We start from the raw sequence: 12759 nt of genomic DNA, 5'->3' as shown, positions 1-12759 counted from the left end.
GCATGTGAACATAACTTCGTCGCAAAAATTTAATTTTTTTTTTTTACATGACGATAATACGCGATTCGCACATTGATTCGCCTAGCGTTAATTTATTCGCGATAGAAATATCGCGAGAAGAAATAGTGTGTTCACATATCTCTAGATGCTCTACTTATTAACAACTACAGATTTGCAATAATCGAATGTTTCTTCAATGATGAAAAAAATATTTATCTCGATGAGATTTATAATTATAGTGTTTGAAAATATGTATTTATTTCTTGTCTTTATATAACTGTTTTTCAAGAAATAGACAGTTTAATTAAAGAACTGTAAGATTTTTTCGTGCGAATCCCTCCTTTCTATATCTTTAAATTCCAAATAAAAATTTACAATGTCAGGTTTTAAAAGCAAATGAATTACCAGTTAAATAGAGTGTAATATAATACCTACATGTATTTATACAATTTTATAAATCTATTTACAAAGTGAAGTATACTATATTATCTATAAATTTTCAATATAGTTCCGCCAAAAAATGGTGTAAGCTTTTTGTTTTTGTAGACGTTGCTGTACTCTTATCCATGATATTTTTTAATCGTTCTACATTCAGTTTTTTTGATTTTTTAGTGGAAGTGGGTAACCTTTTGTTACTATTACTTGATATTATTTTAGGTGTAGTTAAAGACGATTTTGTCTTACTGCTATCTTTCTTAAATTGTGATACAGGCGTACAAGCTAAAATATTCAAACCAGCTGTCTTGTCCTTAGATTTCTTCTTTTTCTTTTTACGGTTGCTTTGCGGTATCTCTATCAGACAACTGTTTACTTCGACTGGCTTTAACCGGTTTTTCTTTTTAAATGGCAACAAGGTATTTTTAGAACAGACGGAACACTTAATAACCAATTTGTTCATCTCATTATTTATAGATTTCTTTGCCAAAGCAGCACAAACTTTTGGAACCTTCTCAGTTGGATTTTCTTTCATATGTTCTACAATCTTTTTCATTGATTTAGACATTTTTTTACCACTTACTAACCGAACTTGATGATCCACAGTGCTCCAGAGGGATCCGCAATGCGAACACATTACTGATGGCCCAAAGTTCTGCTGTGGTAATTCCACTATATTGCTGAGATTTTTACATTTTTGCCTGAAAATACACACAAAAAATAAGATATTTATTCTGTATATTCTAATATATACACTACTACATTAGTATATATAAATATCACTAATTTATATATGTGGAATATCTAAATCTATTATTTTTTTGTAATACAATTCCTAATTATGTAAAGAAATTATTATTGTATTAGATTATTAAAGCTATTATTGAACTTATTAAAATGATTCTAAAATTTTAATAAATATTAAGATGTACAATATAAGCAATTCGGTAACTTTTCATAAACCATCATAAATTACATAATATCAATATAAAGTATGCAATAAATTACATGTAAAATGTTTGCAACTCCGTAGTTAATGGATCCTTGAGCTTTGTCATAAATTGATTAACGTTCCATAAATGTTTAACAGTTTCCATAAATTGATTAATGTTCCCCAAATGTTTAACAGTTTCCATGATGATTATTATTGGAGTACGATTAAAATTCCTTTCCTTGCAGATTTGACTCTTATAATTGGGTTAAAAGCCTGATACAATCTGCTCTTTGTACTGTTTATAAAAAAAAATCACACGAGATCAACATCGTCATAACCAATCTGGACGCGCGTGCTTTATCATCACAAGCATGAAGAAGCACGAAGAAGCACGAAGAAGCATGAAGAAGCATGAATCTCGTCCGCAGGGCAGCCAACGTGAGGAAAAGCGGAAACGTTCCGAACCCCATCTACCCATCCGGTTTCGTAATATCATGGCGTCTTCCGTCTAATCCGATTCGTTTCAATTTCTATTCGTTCTCTCTTCCCTCTCAGCTCTCCCTTATACGTCTATCTCACTTTACGGACGTGGCGGACGTGCGAGGCTCGAGAGAGCGAGAATGACAGATCAACAGCGGTCTAATGTCAAGTGAGGCGAGGTTTCCCCTCTAGGTTCGCGCGACACCGCGGATGATGCGAGAAGAGTTTCGTATTTTGTCATCCTTGTTATCGATGCGCCGGGAGCAGTTCTGTCAAACAATAAGTGCGGAATTGTTGTCGAAGTTTCGCGGCAGCGAATCGATCCCACCGCGTCGTCGTTCGACATGGGAGACGGCAAGGAGGGCGAGCGGCAGCCGCTGCTGAAGAACGAGAACGTCACGTACAGCTCGCACGGCAACGATGCGATCGGTACGTAGTTAAATACGTGTTATACCATGACCGACACTTCTCCCGAAGGCGTGCCTACTTTATTGTCCACGTAGACCTCTTGCTTGACGGTGTCTTCGCGTTCCAGATGAGTCACAGTCCACCGTTTCACCGATCGGCCCGGATGAATTACCCCCGCCGTATCAGTCCGCGACCCAGGGCGGCATGCCGATGGTCACCTGCAGAGTTTGTCAGGCGATGATAGATATTTCCGGCAAGAGGGATCAGCACGTCGTCAAGTGTTGTCAGTGCAACGAGGCTACGGTACGTGTCAAAAATCATTTTGTCCTCTACGTTTGTTTCGCTGCATGTAAGTGAATGACGATGTGTTTCTCCTCTTCACGCAGCCTATACGGAACGCTCCACCTGGAAAGAAATACGTACGATGTCCGTGTAATTGTTTGCTAATATGCAAGAGTTCTTCGCAACGTATTGCCTGTCCAAGGCCAAACTGTAAACGTATTATCAATCTGGCTCCGAGTCCTATTACACCACCAGTTTTGTCCATGCCAGGCATGTGCAGGGTAGGCTGCGCCCATTGCCATGATACATTCTTGGTAAGCATAAAAATATGCATCGCAGTGTTTATAGATGAAGTATTTTTTTCCTTTCAATTTTTATCTTTCTATCGGGTGATATTTTGTCTTTCAGTTTAACACATTAAATAATGCTTTGGCACGATGTCCACATTGTCGTAAGATATCTTCAGTTGGTCCAGATTTTGCTAGAGGACGAGGGATTATATTCATTATTGTTGGGATTATAGCCTTAGTAATTGCTATATCTGTAACGGCAAGTATTTAACTCGAATTCTTCGTTGTGTATCAAGTGTTTGTATCTTTACAAATATTAATTTTGTCGCTATACATAATTACAGGTTGGGACCTACAAATACGTAAGGACTAGTGGTGGAATTTATGTTGCTTATGTCGGTAGGTTGATAGTTTCTTAGCTCTGTCGTTGTTTAAAAATCTAATCCATCTAATTTGGGATATATGTTTTTAGGTGCATTTTTATTAGCACTTTTGTGCTTGGGACGCAGCATTTATTATTGTACAATGAAGATCAGTTTAATAGAAGGTCCTATGTAGTCTTAAAAAACGACAATGAGTGAACAATCCCTGAAGAGACGTATGTCATATACTCTGTTTAGATCAAATGTTTATAGTAATGTGACATCTCAAGTTCGTTTTAAGGCAAAAACAATATATGTATATACATATGTGTGTGTATATAAACATATATATGTGTATATATATACATATATGTACACATACATGGCCATATGTGCGTATGCAGACCTGTATTGTTTATAATAATAATGCATGTATACATACATTCTCTTATATAATATGCATACACATATGAACGTGTTCCGTGATCAGAAAGAAGGCGGACATTTGCGACGCTTTCTTCAGGTAAGATAACGATTGTAGAAAATTTCTCTCGGAAGTCTTATTTTATGAAGAATTGATTCTCTGCACTTTTATATACGCAAGCATAGGATCAATTAACCATGGGTTCCGATTTTTAATTTCAATCTACTGACTAGAATACGCTCTATACATAAGTATATATACAAGCTTTCTACAATACGTCGCGTATCGAGTGCACATAAATAAAATCAAAGTGCAAATGTGCTCATAATTATTCCAAACATACATATAGTAAAAATTTTAAAATCCATACAAATAAGTCTATGCAGATTATGTTTTTAAATTTTGTTCTTATATTGTTCTATACACGAGTATATCTGTGTCGAAAATTAAAAAAAAATCGTATTTCAAATAAATTTATAGAGATATCTTGACACGTGTATGAGAAATTGTGTGAGATACAAGTGTATGCGTGTATATATTAGTTATACCAATATATTATAGATATAATGCGATTAGTTAATATAAACTCAAATACGATTATTACACAAAGAATACATCACGAAATATTTAGCTGTCACCGAAGGTACATATATGCGAACGTGACTTGGTCAGTTGTGCAAATAAAAATATATTTCTTGTAGTGCTAATTAATCGCTTTTTATCATAAACATCTTATATAATTTACACATTACTCTTTCAAATATAATCTCTTCCTTCTATAAACGCGTCTCTTCCCTATATAAATTCTCTTACAATGGAAAATGTGTTATACTTGTTGAAAAAATAAATTCCGTTTTTTGGTAAAAAATTAAATGTGTATTTTATATAAGGTATAAATAAATTTTTGATGATAAATAAAACGTATCAATCGTATAAAAAGCAACTAATAATTATTAAAAATATTAACAAAAATAGAGTAAGAAGTGTGTTATATTATGTATGCTATTTTTTATTAATGTCCAATATATCATTTATCAATTAAATTATTAAATTACGCAAATTATAACTTATATTTTTTAACTTATTATAAATTACATCAAATTACAGGATTCCATAAATAAAGTGATCCCTTGAACGATCACAACAGCATGGCGTTTGAAATTCCCGCCGGAGACATCCTGAAAAACAAAATCCCTAACGTCGTGGTCGTGACACATGGAACAGCTGATTGTAGAAAGTTGCGAAAAGGAAAATTCGCATCAATTAGAAGGTTACTGCTGAGAAGCATGTAAAAAAAGGATCAAATAAAAATCGCGTCATTGTGTTTCTCAACACGGCACTTAACGTGACGATTTAAATACCGCAAGGAAATACCGAACGGAAACTGCACTTTCAAATGTAACAGATGTTTGTTGTGAGAGATGTCACAAATTGATATCCAGAGTTTATTTAACAAAAGCAGGTAAGACGATCTGTAAATACTATAAATATCAAAGCACAGAGTCATAATCATTATTATTCAATTGCGAAATGTCGTCGTAAATGTTAATCGAAGAGCGTCAAAAGTGTTTTTATACGTGAAAAAATATTCTTTTTCGCACATATGCGAAGTCATTGGAAAGCAAGTTTAGAGAAAAAAAAAAGTAGAAACTAGATCTACTCCTCATTACACAATTGTCATCAAAGTGTTTCATACGCTGCATTAAAATATAATCAATTGTGTTATTACGAATTTAGGTTTCCTAGTGGTTGGCGTCTTCTACTTGTAATATTGTATTCACCAGTGGGTGTTCTACTTGTGTTGCTGCGATTATTCATAACATTACAACTTTGGCTTTTCGCATCACTATTACCAGATTGTAATCCACTTCAAACGTTCTTAAGTTATGGTATTAGTTTTGCTTTTGGAATCATAGTTAAATTCGATACGGAAAGTGAGCTCAGAGACAAGCAGTCAAGAATAATAATCGCTAACAATGTGTCCGTTCTGGATCACTTTGCTATACGTCGAAGAACGGAGACGTTAATTCCCAGCGTTTGGGAATTGCCCATTGCTCTGAGTAATGCGCTGGGATTACAGAAAATGGATATGAGCAGCAAAGAAATACTAATTGCCAACATTAAGCAATTTCTTTCCACCTCTACATATAGCGTCGCAATACAACCTGAATTTGCCACAACTAGTAGCAAACTTGCTCTATTGAAATTTAATTCTTGGCCGTTTAGCATAGAAACGTCTGTTCAACCAGTCGCCATCAAAGCGTCAAGACCACAATTCGTGCCTGTGCACATTACCTCATTGGCTTCAACATGGTGGACGGAAGTATTTTGGTTTATGTTCGTCCCTTATACAGTTTTCACACTCAAGTACCTGAAAATTAGACGAAACCCTGATCATGAGACTCTTGTGCGAGAGGTAGAAAATGATATCGCAGATGCTTTGGGACTTAAAACAAGTTCCCATACTGTATCGGATAAAACAGAGTATGAAAAGCGTTACCGTATGGAAATAATACTTAGTAACACCCGTTCTAACAGAAGTACATCAAATTCACAAGTTATACATAGCATAGAAATACAAAGGATGGTTCGTCAAGTCAGCGAAGTACTTCCATTGGTACCACACAATGTGATTCTCCGAGATCTTTGTACGTATTATATGAAACATTTGTCTCAGTTTAGTTGTATTAATTTTATACAATTATATAATACAGTTTTTGATGATAGAAAAATTATTGAATTAAATCTGCTATTTTGTATTACAGTGAAAACTCGGAATGTTGATATTACAATTGCCAATATTCTTGATGGCATAGTTACTTATACTCCAGAGCCAAATCCACAAACTCCATCCTCTGTAACATCGTCTAGTGGATCTTCAAGTTCTGTAAAGGATAAGATATTCGGTACTTCTTCCTTCCAAGAAAAGAAAGCTAAAATGATACAGGAAGCCAGAGAAAGGTATATTAAAAAACACGGATTGACAAATTGCTGACATTCTTATTATTGTTTTATTATGGTTATAACATTGTCATCGACAACATGTATGTAACTTGTTTTATTATATATGTATTATATTTACTATTACATCATGTGAATATATCTTTATTTCTAAAATATGATTATGTAATTATACAAATACCTATCCATTACAATTATAAGAGGCAAAAAATTTGTCGTTCCTATATATAATTATTAGTATATATAATTATTATCACATAATCATAAAATAATGGAATATGCACATGCACAAGGAAGATTGAGATTTATATATCAATTATCAATTTATAATAGATAAATAAATACAAGATATTATAGGCACATTTTTTTGTATGTTACAGGTTAAAATAAGATATATTTTATATTTGTATATTATTATAATAGAAACATTAAACCTATATCTTTAAGTTGATTGAATGAAAATTAAATAATTCTGATAAATTAAACAGTGTAGATATATATTCTTTTTTTTTTATAAAGCTTTAAATAAGTTTCAATTTTTAAAACTTGATTATAGATGTCGATAATTAAACTGAAAAAATATGGCAATTGAAAAATATTTCAAAAAAGAAATGTAGTCAAAGAAAATGAGACGTGTGTAACAAACTATATACACTTATTTTAGTATAATATTTTCTCTCAATCTTCCATGTTATTGCTTTTATATATTTTAACTTTAAACTCTTATAGAATTTCTCATCTATTTAATAACATGATTGAAACATATTATATAACTTTCATTGTAGGAAAAATATGTATATGCAGAAAAATGTGTCTTAGATATTTCTTATATATATATTGTACTCCATTTACAAAATTTGGAAGACTTGTTTTGTACTATAAATAGATGATATAGAAAATATAAAATTTATAACAGTACATAAATTTATATACAGAAAAAATATAGATTAGAAAAATGCAAACAATATTCTTTTATAATTAATATTACAATCTATAGAAACTTAATATATTATTCTCACTTATATAATTTTACTCTTAATATTAAAATATTATACTTATAATGTTATTAATATTGTAGTAAACATATATATATAATATATATCATTTCTATCTTAAAATTTATTTTCTTATGCATTCTCTGTCAAAGAAAGATTTAGGCTCAAGTTATTTTATATTAAAGGTGAAATATAATAGCATTATTTGATCTTGAGTGATGTTTTCAAAATTATTGTTGTTGATTCTAGATAGTGTACTTACTAACTACAACTTTGAAAATTCATAACTAACAAATTAAAATAGAATATTCAAATGAAAAATCCAGATACAGAAAATATTTATAGTCTTATCGTTGATATGTTGTATTATACAGCCTTTTCATTTTATTATTTGTAAAATAGAATAGTGCTTCTCAGAAAGGTCTCAACATTTATGCAAACAAATATGTATGATCCAATTTAAAGAAATTATGACAACTTTTAAAAACAGTATTTAAGATCAAACTAATATTACCATTATATTTTTTCTTTAGTAACGTTTGCCTTTATGTAATGCATAGAAAAAAATTTGGAGCGCAGACGTTAAAATGATCCACTCTATAATGAATTGTGTACATTTTAATAAGCGTATGTAACACTAATTAATAAAGCTGCTTAAAATTAAATTAATTTACATAAAAGTAGAGTAAATATATCGTTTCTAATGTTTATTATAAAAACTCGCAGCAAACTATAGCGGAAAAACATACTTAAAATATTAATAAACGTAAAGATAATAGAAACACTTATATAAATAAATATATAGTTAAATAGAAAGCCTATAGATATTTAGAAGATTATACAATTTTTGTTTTCTCTTTCGCTGTTATGCAGTTAATATAATTAAATTATGTAGCCTATTATTGTCTATCATTGAATTATAATATCTATTATTGAATAATCAAATGATTGCTATTCAAAGTGCATATTATATCGCTAACTTTGCTTGTATAATCAGCGCTTGAGATTGCCGATACACACATATTTGATATCGAGGAAATCTTCGACCCCGTGCTTGGAACCTTCTCTCCCTAAACCAGATTCCTTCACCCCACCGAAGGCAGCCTCTGCGCATGAAATTAATCCTTCATTGACACCTACCATCCCAACTTCCAGTTTACGCGCGACTCTAAATATCTGCGATATGTCCTGCGAGAAAAAGTATCCGGCTAAACCGACCGGCGTATCATTGGCTTGCCTTAATGCATCCTCCTCGCTGCTAAACTTATTGATCACGGCTACGGGTCCGAAGATTTCCTTATTGTATATTTGCATGTCCTTAGTCACTCCGGTCAATAGGGTAGGCGCATAAAACAGCGGACCAAGATCCGGCAATGAACTACCACCGCAGTGTACCTTAGCGCCCTTCTGGACCGCATCCTCCACCAGACTGTTCACCATATCCAATTGACTCTTCTTGATGAGCGGACCGTGAGTGACACCCTCTTTGCTACCATCTCCCAGCTTAATGTCCTGCTTGATCCTCGCTACGAATTTCTCGACGAACTCATCGAAGGTGTCGTCCTCCACGAAGAATCTGTTCGCCGAGACGCACGTTTGACCAGTATTGCGGAATTTACTGGCCATGGCGCTATTTACAGCCAGGTCGACGTCCGCGGTTTTGAAGACGATGTACGGCGCGTTACCGCCCAGCTCCAGGCCGAGTCGCTTCATGGTCGAGGCGCATTGCTTGTACAGGATCTTCCCCACGGCTGTGGAACCGGTGAACGACAACACCCTTACTTTGGGACTCTCGCACAGCTCCTTGCCAACGGCCGCGGAATTCGTCACGCTCGTGGTGAGTACGTTCAGGATTCCCGCGGGGAAACCAGCCTGTTCCGCAAGATCTGCTAGTGCCAGCGCCGTCAATGGGGTGTCCTCGGATGGTTTCACCACGCACGTACAACCAACGGCAAGAGCAGCGCCTGCTTTCCTGGTAATCATAGCGTGTGGAAAGTTCCACGGTGTAATTAATGCAGCTACTCCAGCTGGTTGTCTCAATAGAAACAATTCTCTGTTAGCTACAGGAGATTGCAAAATTTCACCCTCTACCCTTCTGGCTTCCTCCGCAAACCACTCGACGAAGGAATATCCGTACTTAATCTCCGTCCTAGACTCTGCGAGGGACTTCCCATTCTCCTTGGTCAATATATGTGCAAGATCCTCCGAATGTTTAACCATCAGATTGTGCCAGTTTCTAAGCAAATCGCTCCTCTCCTTGGCTGTAGTTTTACTGAACGATTCAAAGGCTTTGGCAGCGGCGTCTATGGCTACTCGAGTATCGTCGATACTCATATCAGGAACACGAGCAATGATAGTATTGTCAACCGGATTGCAAACAGGAAATGTCTGCTTGCTACTGGCACTTATCCATTTTCCATCGACATACGCATTGTCTCTCAGAAGATGCATTGCTCTACAGTTCAAAGGCACGTAATGAGATAGACAACCTTGCAACAACCTTGTCCTAACAAACATTTTCTTGCAGTAACCAGATGCGTCCTGCAAAGAATAGAAAATGGTTAAATAATTAAACTGAAATTATTAAGCACAGTTAAGTCATATGTGTTATTGATCTCAATTTATATATTTTATCCAACTTTGTAATTATTACTTTCTATCTGATAACATGTGTAATCATATCATAGAGATATTAATTATATTTATATTTTATATTATTTTATATTTTATATCATTATTACTTTTTATTTGTCTGATAACATGTGTAATCATTTCATAGAGATATTAATTATATTTATATCTCTATGATATGATATGTTATCAGACAAATAGAAATTAATAATTAGAAGGTTGGATAAAATATATAAATTGAGATCAATAACATAATTAATCAATAAATATAATTAAATCAAGTATAAGTATAAGTATAAGTAGTATAAATATAATAAATAATAAGTATAAAAATATAAGTATAAACAGATCAATAAATATAATTAATTGCTTACTTTTATTTATATCACACGCATATAGTACAATTTAATCACAAATCCATATATATTTCATAAGTAAATTATTTGCTTTAAATTGAATACAAAATCCCACAATTGTTTTAATAGAACCTAACACTTACGTTTCAGATTCCAGACACGGATTATTAATCGGATGATTTGCGCGTCAGCTGATTCGACGTCCCGCACCGGCCGCTTGACGTTACCAATTGGAGGGTGGCGATTGACAAAACGACCTTATATAAGCGACGTGATATATAATTTCGCATCGTGAACTCGGATTCATAAAGTGCTCGTCTCGGAGTTCATCGCTGCCGGCGCGTCGGCGTCCTTCAGTCAATACATGTGTATATATATACATGCTTCGTTATCGGAAGCTTGATTATTCAAGTTATATCAGAATCGATTTAAACAACAACAGAATCATCCCATCATGAGTGGCAACACAAAGCGAACCATTTACGTAGGCACGTACGCATTAATAATCAAGAAAGTTGACCGGTAACTTCTTCTATGATGCGCGTCAACGTGACTTAACCTCCAAATGTTAAATGCAGAGTTGATTCGTGTATTTGGAAAATAATTTTTCTAAATTATTATATGAGAAATGGTTAATTGCGAGTGGCGCAAATTTTGCATTAATTTTCGATCTAATTTTTTTCATCTTTTTTTCAGGTGGTCTGGCCGAGGAAGTCGACGAAAAGGTGCTGCACGCAGCATTTATACCCTTTGGGGAAATCGTTGATGTTCAAATTCCGTTGGACTATGAATCTGAAAAGCATAGAGGATTTGCATTTATTGAATTTGAAATGGCAGAAGACGCAGCTGCAGCTATAGATAATATGGTACATTTGTAAAACAACATATATATTATTATTGTCGTTTTGGACCAGTAATTTAATGTTCAAGATTGTTTCTGAAACTGTCATAAATAATTAATTTCGTGAACAATTTGATTATTTTGAAATAAAGCTCCTAAAATCATTAATAAAAGTAATTTATAGTAAATTATTTAAAAGATAATATGGAGTAAATGCATTAATACTTATTTAAATTTGATATTTTTCTTATCTAATCTAATCTTAAATATGTCCATAAGCAATGTGACATCTTGTTTATGTTTGTCTGATAATAAGCAATTATAAATAATCTGTTGATTAATAGAATGACTCGGAATTATTTGGCCGAACAATAAGGGTAAATATTGCTAAGCCGCAAAAGATAAAGGAAGGCTCATCGAAACCAGTATGGGCAGACGATACTTGGCTACAAGAACACGCAGGCGAGACGTTGAAAAATGACGATAATGCAAAGACAAATGATGTTACGCAACCAAAGAAAGCAAAGCAGAATCCCCAGGTTTATTTCGACATAAGCATAGGAAAGCAAGAAGTAGGTAGAATTATCATGATGTTACGAGCAGACGTTGTGCCAAAGACTGCAGAAAACTTTCGAGCTCTTTGTACGCACGAGAAAGGATATGGATATCAGGGTAGCACCATTCACAGAATTATTCCAGACTTTGTATCCTTAAGTATTGCTTTCGAAAATGTATTTGTCTTGAATAATTTTAATTTATTTCTTAATTTTAAACCCTTGATACAAGTATAAAGTTAAACTATAAAATTCTTAATACAAAGATAACAGATGTGTCAAGGAGGCGATTTTACGAATCATAATGGTACAGGTGGTAAGTCGATTTATGGCAATAAATTCGACGACGAAAATTTCGAACTCAAACACACGGGTCCAGGGACCTTATCAATGGCAAATTCCGGATCAAACACAAATGGATCACAATTTTTCATGTGTACGGCCAGGACGGATTGGTTGGATGGAAAGCATGTCGTCTTTGGGCATGTTCTTAGTGGACTAGATGTGGTTAAAAAGGTTGAAAAATGTGGAACAAAAGCAGGTACACCGACGCAAAAAGTTGTCATAACTGCTTGTGGAGAATTAGTATAACTATTTTTATATGTATCAAATATTTTATAATAAATTATAATTTATCTAAATAATTCACAAAATTATTGCACACACATTTAAACACACATTTAAATACACACATTTAAAATTTTCAACTACATTCGTCAGATTAATTTCAGAAACATGAGGTAGTTATCTCTGGGAGCTATCCAACAAGTTTGTTGTTCACTGGTATTGAAAGAAGATAGAATGAT

At 33.7% G+C, this 12759-nt stretch overlaps 5 protein-coding genes across 8 annotated transcripts; 3 read left to right on the top strand and 2 right to left on the bottom strand.

Moving 5' to 3' along the window:
• Positions 1 to 28: 28 nt before the first annotated feature.
• LOC145941714 (uncharacterized) lies at positions 29 to 1768 on the bottom strand. Its single transcript, XM_083047980.1, has 2 exons — positions 1444 to 1768; positions 29 to 1136 (listed from the first exon to the last, which is right to left on the bottom strand). The coding sequence occupies exons 1-2, from the start codon at positions 1569 to 1571 to the stop codon at positions 500 to 502; spliced, it is 765 nt and encodes a 254-aa protein (XP_082904106.1). The 5' UTR covers positions 1572 to 1768; the 3' UTR covers positions 29 to 499.
• A 146-nt stretch (positions 1769 to 1914) lies between these two features.
• LOC145941715 (type 1 phosphatidylinositol 4,5-bisphosphate 4-phosphatase) lies at positions 1915 to 3632 on the top strand. The gene is made up of 6 exons (XM_083047981.1): positions 1915 to 2278; positions 2385 to 2560; positions 2644 to 2853; positions 2948 to 3088; positions 3174 to 3228; positions 3302 to 3632. Exons 1-6 carry the CDS (start codon positions 2194 to 2196, stop codon positions 3385 to 3387), a joined length of 753 nt encoding a protein of 250 aa, XP_082904107.1. The 5' UTR covers positions 1915 to 2193; the 3' UTR covers positions 3388 to 3632.
• Positions 3633 to 4788: 1156 nt separating this feature from the next.
• LOC145941702 (lipid droplet-regulating VLDL assembly factor AUP1-like) lies at positions 4789 to 6732 on the top strand. The gene is made up of 3 exons (XM_083047961.1): positions 4789 to 5077; positions 5353 to 6263; positions 6381 to 6732. The coding sequence occupies exons 1-3, from the start codon at positions 5037 to 5039 to the stop codon at positions 6608 to 6610; spliced, it is 1182 nt and encodes a 393-aa protein (XP_082904087.1). The 5' UTR covers positions 4789 to 5036; the 3' UTR covers positions 6611 to 6732.
• Positions 6733 to 7606: 874 nt separating this feature from the next.
• Positions 7607 to 10839, bottom strand: Ssadh (succinic semialdehyde dehydrogenase). 2 transcript variants are annotated; one of them, XM_083047944.1, is made up of 2 exons: positions 10577 to 10693; positions 7607 to 10112 (listed from the first exon to the last, which is right to left on the bottom strand). In XM_083047944.1, exon 2 carries the CDS (start codon positions 10086 to 10088, stop codon positions 8565 to 8567), a length of 1524 nt encoding a protein of 507 aa, XP_082904070.1. In that variant the 5' UTR covers positions 10089 to 10112; positions 10577 to 10693; the 3' UTR covers positions 7607 to 8564. The 2 variants fall into 2 exon arrangements, with proteins under 2 accessions (XP_082904070.1, XP_082904069.1); XM_083047943.1 differs by lacking the exon at positions 10577 to 10693 and adding an exon at positions 10702 to 10839 and having other exon boundaries at positions 7609 to 10112.
• A 67-nt stretch (positions 10840 to 10906) lies between these two features.
• Positions 10907 to 12551, top strand: LOC145941708 (peptidyl-prolyl cis-trans isomerase E-like). Of its 3 annotated transcripts, none has more exons than XM_083047969.1 (4): positions 10907 to 11046; positions 11255 to 11424; positions 11744 to 12103; positions 12227 to 12551. In XM_083047969.1, exons 1-4 carry the CDS (start codon positions 11013 to 11015, stop codon positions 12542 to 12544), a joined length of 882 nt encoding a protein of 293 aa, XP_082904095.1. In that variant the 5' UTR covers positions 10907 to 11012; the 3' UTR covers positions 12545 to 12551. The 3 variants fall into 3 exon arrangements, with proteins under 3 accessions (XP_082904095.1, XP_082904096.1, XP_082904097.1); XM_083047970.1 differs by having other exon boundaries at positions 10945 to 11080; XM_083047971.1 differs by lacking the exon at positions 10907 to 11046 and adding an exon at positions 11100 to 11147.
• The last annotated feature ends 208 nt before the right edge of the window (positions 12552 to 12759 follow it).

Source organism: Prenolepis imparis, unplaced genomic scaffold (assembly GCF_030444845.1).
Source record: "Prenolepis imparis isolate NDT839.2.m4 unplaced genomic scaffold, iyPreImpa1.0 SCAF_10, whole genome shotgun sequence".
In the NCBI taxonomy this organism is placed as follows: domain Eukaryota; kingdom Metazoa; phylum Arthropoda; class Insecta; order Hymenoptera; family Formicidae; genus Prenolepis; species Prenolepis imparis.
Note: the sequence above shows the minus strand (reverse complement) of the source record. Positions and strands in the feature narration are given on the sequence as shown.

What these genes read in the sequence shown, in the direction of transcription:
- LOC145941714 (XM_083047980.1), bottom strand. Translation starts at nt 1,571, where the DNA reads ATGGAAACTGTTAAACATTTGGGGAACATTAATCAATTTATGGAAACT. An exon ending in GAGTTGCAAACATTTTACAT is followed by an intron (nt 1,137 to 1,443) that starts GTAATTTATTGC and finishes GTGTATTTTCAG; the next exon opens with GCAAAAATGTAAAAATCTCA.
- LOC145941715 (XM_083047981.1), top strand. Translation starts at nt 2,194, where the DNA reads ATGGGAGACGGCAAGGAGGGCGAGCGGCAGCCGCTGCTGAAGAACGAG. An exon ending in GCACGGCAACGATGCGATCG is followed by an intron (nt 2,279 to 2,384) that starts GTACGTAGTTAA and finishes TTCGCGTTCCAG; the next exon opens with ATGAGTCACAGTCCACCGTT. An exon ending in GTCAGTGCAACGAGGCTACG is followed by an intron (nt 2,561 to 2,643) that starts GTACGTGTCAAA and finishes CTCTTCACGCAG; the next exon opens with CCTATACGGAACGCTCCACC.
- LOC145941702 (XM_083047961.1), top strand. Translation starts at nt 5,037, where the DNA reads ATGTCACAAATTGATATCCAGAGTTTATTTAACAAAAGCAG. An exon ending in AGTTTATTTAACAAAAGCAG is followed by an intron (nt 5,078 to 5,352) that starts GTAAGACGATCT and finishes TTACGAATTTAG; the next exon opens with GTTTCCTAGTGGTTGGCGTC. An exon ending in TGTGATTCTCCGAGATCTTT is followed by an intron (nt 6,264 to 6,380) that starts GTACGTATTATA and finishes TTTGTATTACAG; the next exon opens with TGAAAACTCGGAATGTTGAT.
- Ssadh (XM_083047943.1), bottom strand. Translation starts at nt 10,088, where the DNA reads ATGTTTGTTAGGACAAGGTTGTTGCAAGGTTGTCTATCTCATTACGTG.
- LOC145941708 (XM_083047969.1), top strand. Translation starts at nt 11,013, where the DNA reads ATGAGTGGCAACACAAAGCGAACCATTTACGTAG. An exon ending in CTGCAGCTATAGATAATATG is followed by an intron (nt 11,425 to 11,743) that starts GTACATTTGTAA and finishes GTTGATTAATAG; the next exon opens with AATGACTCGGAATTATTTGG. An exon ending in ACAGAATTATTCCAGACTTT is followed by an intron (nt 12,104 to 12,226) that starts GTATCCTTAAGT and finishes CAAAGATAACAG; the next exon opens with ATGTGTCAAGGAGGCGATTT.